We start from the raw sequence: 10,655 nt of genomic DNA, 5'->3' as shown, positions 1-10,655 counted from the left end.
CATAAAGTCTCAGTTTTCAATAGTTTGCATATTGCTTTCCTTTGTTGATATCGAGCGGCAACACAGTGGTACAGCTCTGGATAGGTAAACAGTGAACACCACATGCCAGATATCTGCAGAATTTGATGTGTGAAGAGGAAATAAACGCCCCAAGGCCATGAAACAGTGTAAAACAGGTTGGAGCACACCGCCGGTATTTAAAATTATTCTGGACCATCCATCTTATATACAGACACAGTAGTACCACCGCCCCCTCACAGTCAATCAGCACTGAACACCTGAGCGACAGGGCGAACAGGCTCTTTCCCGTCAGGAACCGCTCTCCAGTCCCCCAGCCGGAAGTCTGGGGTGAAGGCGTCCTGAGCAGAGGGCATCAAAAAAAGCCCACCAGTACACGGCCCCATACATGACTGCTTTACATGCATAACAAGGCATCCGTGACATCAATGTGGCCCAGGTGTGATAAAAAGGTTGCTCGTTGCGTATTAGTAATGGCGGGGTTGGAAACAGTCAGCATACGGCAAGGGTTGAGAAAAGTTTAACAGGCCTTTTGTAAAAAAGGTTTCAGCTTTCTTTAGTAAAGCATGGCATGGTTTGGTCATCCATCGCAAACGATTGTCCTTAGCGCAGTGCTGAAATAAGTTACTCACTGATCTTTAAGATGGACATCAACCATCATCACTGTGATGGAAGCTGATTATATGGGATGGAAAGAAATGCTGCTGTTGATAATACCAAAGAAAGGTGTGCATCAGGGAGGAAACAATGTTTTCAGTAGCAATGCAAGAGACTGGCTGCCCATTGCTGACACTGATCTGGGAATGTTTTTCTGACATCAAACAAGCTGGCTAGGAGGATTTTCTGTTAGAGGGTAAAAAGCCTAAAGAAATATTATTCATTTTTCACTCTTTTGCCAAGAAACAAATGAGGAATTTCAACAACTACGTTTTTTGGAGTTTCCTCAAAGGGGATTTTTGGCTTCACTTATGCAATGTTCTGGCAGCAGTGCAAGAGGGCAGGCATTGAACAAAGAGTCTGCACTAAATAAACCTAAGACAAAGAGTTGGTGTAAACTGTTGCACCAGGCTCCATTTCAATGCGCCTCTCACAAATGAAGGAAATTATTTTGGGTATGACGAGGTCCCGTTGATGGCCGGTCTATGCAAACTGAAATGACTCAGGCTCTATCCATACAGTCAACTTCCATTGGCCTTTGTCCTAATCTATCTGGGGTCAGGGGGGCTGGAATGGCCAATTTTAACTGAAAAGCACAAGGGTACAAAGATCTGATTACCGATTGAACATTTGCAACAGCCGTGCATAGAAAACATCAACAATCACACGGTTAGGCTGCATGAAGCCAATAAAGTGGTTACGGCATCATGTTTCCTGAAGTTCTTTAAGAGCACATGCACAATGGCATCTTATAAAGCCAAGTACTCAAGATAAAAATCAACTAATTTCTACATTAGGGGGTCATACAAATAAATGCTCAATGATACACATACAGGACAACTCCCCTTACTGCTAAGGGTACAAAGATCACATCAGATGTCATGCTTCATCAAAACGTTTCATTAAACATATATTTTTCCCTCAGTAAACTACTCTACAAAATCAGACTAAGTTTGATAATGCTGATAGTGTCAGAAGAACAAAGAGGATAAAAGTGATTTATGTTATGACTGTTGTACTTGCACATGACTTCATTCCACTCTTGGTGAATGGTAAGTCTACCTTTGTTGAGATGCGGAGGGGATTGAAGCCAAATCCAAACAGTTCACTCCATAATATCTTATGAGTGCTCAAAGGCCCTCCTTTCGGAGATTTTTGCATTTTTTAAAACACCTGTAACTGCCAGTTCCTGCAACACAGCGCAAAAAATGGCCTTATATGATAACAAATCAAGGGAAAACTATTTCATAAAAAAAAAAAAGCACATTCCACAAAGTGGAGCAGCACCTCTTACAAGCTTACATTCATTGGGGAGAACCCTCGCCCCTATTACACAGGCTCTTCTGTGAAGGTTGAAATCTATTACACAGGCTCTTCTGTGAAGGTTGAAATCTCTTCCACAGTTGTAAATCAAGGGGCCAGTTCTCCTGAGAAGTACCCAGATTTTTTTTCCTCCATCAGATTTTGGGGTGGAAGTTTCATGACATTATATTCAAATCACTCTATTAAATGTAAACTAAAAAGTAGACGAACTAGCGCATGTAATGATGAAAAAAATACTATGTATTCTGCGATACAGTTCACATGGGAATTCAAACAAGATTTCTTCATAGTGTTAAGAGCTGAAGTTTTGTTCAGGTTGAGCGAACACAGAAGACAGTGTCAGGTACATTTTCACAGGAGAGGATGTTATCCTACCAACATGTAGGTATCACAGAGAGCCCCTGTGGCAGCAGCTTCAAAGACCATCATGACTACTCATTCACCCACTGCAGTTTGAGCAGCTGTGTTCAAAAGGAATGGAACACAAAAGGCAAACAATATGCCACTGTTCCTCCACAGGTTGGCTTTACCAAGAGATCATAGCGAACAAGTAGACCAACTCTAGGTGTCGGGCCTAAGTCGTATTCCAGTCACAAACTGTCAGGTTAAATAAATATCTATGAAAATCAAAACCATGACACTGTTTAAAATGATTGGCTATAAAAAATGTAAAAAAAGAGTCATACACGATATACAAGCTTCAGGTAATTTATTGGGTAAACCAATGCTGGGCTATAATAATTACAGCCAACACCACCACAGAAGCAACTTCAGATGATCAATTTGGTTACCTTTGTATTTTTGTCCATGCTCTTGCCCAACACATTGACTTGTCTTTTCCGTTTGCTTAAATTTAAATGGTCAAAAATTGTGTCCGTGTCACCAGCTGCTGCAGCGTAGGCAGTTCCTCTGCCTACAACTGCTGAATGCGTATTCGCTTGTTTTTGTATGATGATGGTATCAGGCGAACAGACATTGTCAGTAAGGTTCTTCTAGAAAGGTTAACATTTGTTTATTAGAAAATGTATCACCCCATCAGTATTAAACCGTTAATTTAATATTGTTTTCCCATCATTTCAGGGGAATCCTCAATAGGCTATATTAAAACTTCCAATTCACAATATGATTAACTTACATGGGCCATACAATGTTTTTCAGCCTTTGCATCAAGGTAGTATGATATGGTTAATGAATGCCATACTGATGCTGTAATAAAATGGTATCACATTTTGGGACACTGGCAGAGAAAAGATTGCAAACATTCATGTGGATAATGAAACTCAACAACCACTGTGCCAATTCTACAGCATATTATTATTATTACCTGAGAGGCAAAAGTGTTTGATGTTGATCAGTTACATTTAAGTATAGCAAACATTGAGAATACCTTCCTAATATTGTGTTGCCCTCAGAACAGCCTCAATTCGTCGGGGCATGGACTCAACTAGGTGTCGAAACCGTTCCAGAGATGCTGGCCCATGTTGACTCCAATGCTTCCCACAGTTGTGTCAAGTTGGCTGTATGTCCTTTGGGTGGTGCACCATTCTTGATATTAAACCCAGCAGTGTTGCAGTTTTTGGCACAAACAGGTACGCCTGGTACCTACTATCTACTACCTACTGTTCAAAGGCACTTAAATCTTTTGCCTTGCCCATTCACCTGCTGAATGGCACACATACACAATCCATGTCTCAATTGTCTCTAGGCTTAAATCCTTCTTTAAAACAAATCTCCCCTTCATCTAAACTGATTGAAGTGGATTTAACAGGTGACATAGCCTTCACCTGGATTCACCTTGTCAGTCTGTCATGCAGGTGTTCTTACTGTTTTGTATACTCCATGTATATTGATTAGTAAAACATGCTAATGTCTTGAATACCATTGCATTGATTATATTGATGACATGGTAACATCACAACACGTAGTATATACGGTTTAGAATTCATATACTTTTGAAATGTCGGCTACTTTTTACTTGTTTGTCCTTGTGCCGAGTTAAGAGAATCAAACTTGTTTGCTTATCTAGTGCTTTGTTTGCTGCTGCCAAACTTGGTTTTGAAAGGTGTGTGGGATCTGTTGAAGCACTCTGCTGGTCAGGGGCACTAGTCAGTTCATCAGTGAAGTCTTTAGACACTCTAGAGAATGGCAATGCGCTATGCCTACTTCTTCTAGTCAGAGTTTGTTTTGTATTATTGTCCTCGGAGGATGGACATCCCTTTGTATCCTGGCGTGGATGAGCATGTTGATCTAACATGCTGTTTACACTGCTGGTTTCTCTTACACTGGGCACCCCATGTGTTCTCTTTTTGGCACTGGCCGACTCAGACCCTGTGGTTTCACTCTTGCCCCTCTTCCTCTTCCCAGGGCTAGGCTGAGGCTCCAGTTCAAAGGGGATCGGAACCTTGGACTCTAAGGGCAAGCTGGGTAAGAGGCAGCTTCGTTGTCTCCTAGGGTTGTTAGCTGGAGAGAAGAAGTCCACAAATACCCCATCATCATCGTCTGCACAGGGGGAGGCACGGAAGCTATTTGAGACCGTGCAAGATCTTTCTAAAGCAGGAAGCGAGGATTTTATACATTCGCTCACTTTTGATTTCGGTGTGGTAATCTTTAGGGACGTTCGATGAGGCACAGTGGGTTTTTCGGGTAAACATTTTGAAGAACGGCGACTAGAAATCTCCAGATTAGTAGTTGGCTTACTTTCTGGAAGGGACTGTGGTGTTCTGCTTTTCCTGACAGGTGGTGTGACTTTTTCCATATTACTTCTGCTGGATGATAGCCCATTTTTTCCCATCCCGAAACTGTTAAACGTAAACACTGATTGCACACTCTTGCTACCCTCCGGGCAGTCATCCAGACAGGGACTCTCTAAGGAGATGTGCTTTTTGATGACATTACATTTAATTGAGGTCCTCTTAGGATTTTTGTCTTGTTTACGCTCTTTAGCCGGTGAATTGGGCAAAGGACTTTGAACCAATGCATTTTGTCTGGGCAAATCACTGCACGTTGACTTCCAAGGTTTCTGAAAGTCTTTCTTGTGCTGTGGTTCACAGGTGGCTTCATGTTGCTCCTCTCCATCAGTCTGATTTGAGCCAAAATATGTATTAAAATCCTGATCAGATTCTTCTTCTGCAGGAGAAAGATATGCCATTATGAGAAGAAAAAATACTGATAAACTTCTAGCATGGTAAAATTGATACCGTCAACGCATCTTATGTACTTACCCAGGTTTTTCAAGAAAGAGTGGGATGGTGTATTCCCAAGAGAAGGCTTAAACTCAGGTGATAACCTAGATTGTCCCATCTGTGAAGCTGAGAGAAAGCATTAACTAGAGTCAGCAAATATGTCTCAACTCAATCGTTTAACACCCCGGCCCATGTTTTGCAGATGCTACACATACTATACACATAAAACCATTGGCCAGTCACAAAACATACCTGCGGCGGATAGATTTTCCCTAGCTTCTCTCATCTCCTTCAGCCTCTGTGCCATGAAGTCACACCGTTTCATAGAAGGACTGTAAACTATTCCTTTCTCTTCGTCGATAATGTAAGGGGACACATCTGCTACTACACAGAAATATATTTACATATGAAACCACAACCACACATAAAAAAAACATATTTATTTATATTAAATGAATAACATATTATGAATATAATGTATGACATGAGGAGAGATTCCTTACTAAAAGGTGATTTTGGTACTAGGTCTTCGATCATCTTGTCCAGTTTTTTCTTCATGCGCCTATCATTCTCAGGGGTCCTCTCAGGGGTGTCTCTTGGCTGCATACAACGATGCTGTATAAAAATAAAATAAAAGATATAACACTCATTTTAGATAACACTTCAACAGACCCTTTCAATAAAAATAATCTCCATAGCCTAATAATTTAAAGAAATTAGGTAAATATGCAGTAATGGATGAATTGCAGAAAGCTAAGTAATTAATGACAGTGATTAACTATTGCCCACTGGTATATTAATGTCTTCTTGATAGTGAAACCCAAGAGAAGTTATGCACTGTGAATACTTAAACCTAACTGAGAATTAAATTTGCCTACCACCCTTTTCTTGAATGCTGAATTGACTTCATCATTTAATGCCGGATACAACTCCTCATCAACATGTTCACCATCATCTTTACATCTGCATTAATAAAACAAACAATATGAGTGACAGGATAACAGGGGCAGAAGGTAGCCTACGGTTAAGAGTGTTGGGCCCTGAGCTGACTGGCACTTAACCCACATTTTTGTTTTCACACTGTTGCTACTCACTGTTTATTATCTATGGATAGTCACTTTACCCCTACCTACATGTACAAATTACCTCGACTAACATGTACTCCCGCACATTGACTCGGTACCCCCTGTATATAGCCTCAATATTGTTATTTTATTGAGTGACTTTGTATCTTTATATTTGGTTAAAAAAAATCTTAAAAGTGCATTGTTGGCTAAGGGCTTGTAAGTAAGCATTTTCTGGTAAGGTACCTGCTGTATACCTGCTGTATTCGGCGCATGTGAAAAATCTAATTGGATTTGCTCATGTAAGTCGCTCTGGATAAGTGTGTGTGCTAAATGACTAAAATATAAACACAACATGTAAAGCGTTGGTCCCATGTGCTTAAAATATCCCTGAAATTTTCCATACTCACAAAAAGCTTATTTAGCTAATATGTTATGCACAAATTTGTTCCTGTGGGAACATCTGAGACCAACCACCCAGACAGCTGATGAATATTTATGTCATTAATAAAGCCCTTGTGTGGAAAAACTGATTGGTTGGGCCTGACTACCAAGTGGGTGGGCCCCTGCCCTCCAAGGCCCAGCCATGGTTGGGCCCCTGCACAATCATGTGAAATCCATAGATTAGGGCCTAATTAGTTTATTTCAATTGATTGATTTCATTATATGAACTGTAATTCAGTAAAATCGTTGAAATGGTCACGTTTATATTTCGCTCAGTATAAATAACAGAGCTCACAGCTATTTTATTTGTCAGTCAGTGACACCTTGTGGCTGATGAAATAATTGCAAAAACAACAAAATGGTCACCGACTTGTCATCATGCAGACCAATAGATATTGGTAAAGCATGGCACTTGCAACACCAGGGTTGTGGGTTCAATTCCCAAAGGGGACCAGTATATAAATGTATGCACTCACTACTGCGAGTCGCTCTGAATAAGAGCGTCTGCTAAATGTTGAAAATGGAAATGAAGCTTGAGGCTTACCTGGCCACCCAGAGGACAGACACAAGTCTCACACCTGTCTTCTTGGCTTTATTCCAGGTTGCTTGATGGCCATTTTTAAAGACTACGTGTGTGACTTGTTTCTTGAAGGTTTTAGATACCTGGAATGATACAGGTAAATATCACAATGTGAAATGTGTACATAGAAATAACCTTTCAAACTACTTAAAGGAAAATACCACTCAAAAACAATGTTGGTGTGTTTTGATAGTCTCCAACATTATTTGCATGTCAGCAGTCACATTTTCAAGATACAGAACTAAAAAAAAAAAAAATGTCACAGTATGATGTGTTTTGCATAATACCAAAAGATAATGGATTTGAGTGGAATTTTTCCTTTAAGAATGGTAGTTTTAAGAACCCCACAGGATGTCATTAAAAACAAACGTCTGGTTTTCGAGAGCCAATAGCTCTCGAAAACCCTTCTCTGTACATAGGGTTTTCAGCAGTTAGTCCCCCACAGTTGGCTCCATGTGAACTACAATTCCGACGCTGTAATTTAACGTTTAGACACATCAATAATCACTTTCAAACTGTTTTTTCCCCCTAAACATATGCTCCTTATCTTTCATAAGAGCGAGAAGGAATCTTCCAAATAAAAATGTAGCAGTTTTGCACAGATCCACAAGCTGTGTGTGCCTCCAGTTGACGAACTTCCTCTCTAGTTACGCTTACATACAGGTGTTAGGAGCATGCTAGATAGGTGGCCAGCTGTGCTAATTAGCTATGTCTAAACATGAGCTGTAACATGGAAATATATGGCCATGTGGGAACACTAACCTATAAAATATGTAATTTAACCTTTTTTCCCCCCTCCTCGCCAATATGAAAGATATGTTCCTTGTGTTTCCAAAAACGTACCGCAAGCGATGCGTTTTAACGTTCAGAATGAGAGTCTGGGATCTTAACAGAACTCCCCCAACCAGAATACACTATCGTCAATAGGCGCTAATGTAGTTAGCATCTATGACAGGGTTAGTTATCCATGTATAAAAGGGTAACTCACCACACCTCCCATATCCTGCAGCTGCTGGATGAACGGTTTCGAGTAATTCTCTGTTTTACTTGATGACCACACGTCAACGTAGGCAACAACATCTAGAGAAAATATCAAACCCCACCCCCCCATCCTTTATTCAAAGACAAATGAGAAAATACAAGAAAAAGCTGTAGCTAGTTAGGCAAGCTATCCAAACAATGATGTTAGTTTACACATTTACCTTTCAGAATAGAAGCAGATTTAGGTGTAGTGTTTGTGGTCATTTGAGTCTCTTACTGAAGGATTTCCCTACAAAATTGGAGAAAGAAGTAACCAAGTTCAATTTGAGGAAGGAAAGTGCAGTCAGTTAGCTAGTGCAATGGGGGCGCATACTGGGAGGGGGGGTGCTTCTGGCAAGTAATATAAACCATATTTGATGACATATTACAAAAAGCTACAAATCCATTTGTATGTGTCACATGCTCTGAATACAACAGGTGTAGAATTTACAGTGAAATGTTCGCTTACGAACCCTTCTCAACAATGCAAAGTTTAAAAATAAAATAGTAACACAAGCAGAATAAAATAAAATACAACAATGGAGCACCAGTACCAGATCAAAGTGCAGAGGTAAGAGGTAGATATACATGAAGGCAGGGTAAATTGACTAGGCAACAGGATAGAAAATAAATGAGTAAATAACAAGTAAATAACAGAGCATCAAATGAGTAAGTGTGTTTGTGCGCATGAATGTGTTTGTGTTGTATCAGTCTGCATGTGCATATGTTGCGTAAGTGAATGTGTGGGGGTTGTGTGGTAGAGTATGTACAGATAGTTTGGGTACCATTAATAAGCTGCAATATATAACTTTTTGTAGGACCTGACCAAATTCACATCGAAGTGGTATAGATCTGTCATTCTCATTGAAAGAAAGTCTAAGGAGCAGTAGAGCTGTTCTATGTATTTTATGTATATGCTTACCGTTCTTAAGTTATTTTGTTCGCCTTTTACTTTCGGTTTTGTATACCAACTTCAGACAGCTGAAAATAAAATATTTTTGGTTATGTAAAATATATTTCCCAGCTGTTTAGATGGCACATTATCTACACTATTTAATTAGTTGCTTGTTTTGTCACAAACTAAAATTAGGAGAACAAATAGAATTATAGCAACCAGGAAATGGCGGAGAGATTTCTGCATAGCGCATCTTTAACTTACTATTTAACAGCATGGCTACGAAACAGTCTTATGGCTTGGGGGTAGAAGTTGTCTCGGAGCCTGTTGGTCCGAGAGCCGGTGCTCCGGTACCGTTTACCGGACGGTAACTACACCCACTTGCAAACTCGTAACTATCTAGTTAGGCTAGGTAGTTAACTAGAACTACAAAGTGTATGTATAGTACTGCAAGCAAATTCACAAAACATTGGGTCCGAAGACATCTAGCAAAGTAGTTAACTTGTGAATGCAAATCGTAAACGCTTTAATTTCCCTGCAAACTGTGACCATGACTAACTACTTGCCATTGAGTAAGGAGTGCTAACTTTAGCTAGCTAGCTAGAACATTTCGACTGAATTAAGACCATTTCAAACAGAGTAGTTACCGTCATTTTGCTACTAATTGTATAAAGTGTGTAATCTGTTAACTAAAATGTGTGGTTAAAAAAAACAAAATATATATATAACGTTATATATACACACTTTTCGCTACTTACAGTCGGGCGCTGGACAAATCCTTTCCAAAATCTTGACTTTCCGCGCGTGTATTTTTTTAGGACACAAGGCTTGCTGGGAAGTGGATGTGGTGTAACCTGTCATTGGTTGGTGAAAGTGTTGCCATGTTTGAAGTTTTCCTGGAAATTGGCCTATTTTGAAAACGACGTCGCGGGTGAAAATGACACACACACAGGATGCCGCGCGGTGAAACACTGCTTCACATTCATTTAATTGGAAGGACAGTTTGAGACGCGAATAGGGCGGTGCGAAGGTGATATAGGACGCGGTGAAAAATATAAACTTTCCCAACTTTATGCAAATCACCAGTGGCAACGGCTGGGTGATGACCAATCATATCGAGTGGTTCCCATGACGAATTTGACGCTATGCGACCCAAGGCTGGGGACTTTCTTCAGCAAAGACGGCTGACAAGAATAGCAAATGTAAGTGATTATAACGTCATAACGAATCATGCAAAAAATGTACAGTTGAGAGGAATATGTTAGCTAATGTAGAGACAAACGATTATGCATATTTTTTTTTATCAGAAAGTTAATTTACGAAAATCGCGATGTTGCAAGCTAGCTGACTATTGTTAGGGTTGCGAAAGTTCAACTGAGATAGGAACAATAGTACACCTGAACTTGGTTAAAATAATTGTTTAATTCAAAAGTTAATAAATGGCAAATACATTTTTCGTATATACGGGTTCA

The 10,655-nt window shown here is 39.9% G+C and overlaps 1 protein-coding gene across 1 annotated transcript; it reads right to left on the bottom strand.

Annotated features, from left to right (window-relative positions):
- Positions 1-3,746: 3,746 nt before the first annotated feature.
- On the bottom strand, positions 3,747-10,259 carry LOC120030028 (microcephalin-like). Its single transcript, XM_038975345.1, has 10 exons — positions 9,942-10,259; positions 9,211-9,269; positions 8,471-8,538; positions 8,257-8,348; positions 7,233-7,351; positions 6,059-6,143; positions 5,684-5,795; positions 5,433-5,564; positions 5,220-5,306; positions 3,747-5,124 (listed from the first exon to the last, which is right to left on the bottom strand). Exons 3-10 carry the CDS (start codon positions 8,511-8,513, stop codon positions 3,941-3,943), a joined length of 1,854 nt encoding a protein of 617 aa, XP_038831273.1. The 5' UTR covers positions 8,514-8,538; positions 9,211-9,269; positions 9,942-10,259; the 3' UTR covers positions 3,747-3,940.
- Between the last annotated feature and the right edge of the window lie 396 nt (positions 10,260-10,655).

Source organism: Salvelinus namaycush, chromosome 35, assembly GCF_016432855.1.
Source record: "Salvelinus namaycush isolate Seneca chromosome 35, SaNama_1.0, whole genome shotgun sequence".
Lineage (NCBI taxonomy): Eukaryota > Metazoa > Chordata > Actinopteri > Salmoniformes > Salmonidae > Salvelinus > Salvelinus namaycush.
This window is presented reverse-complemented; position numbering and strand designations above follow the sequence as displayed.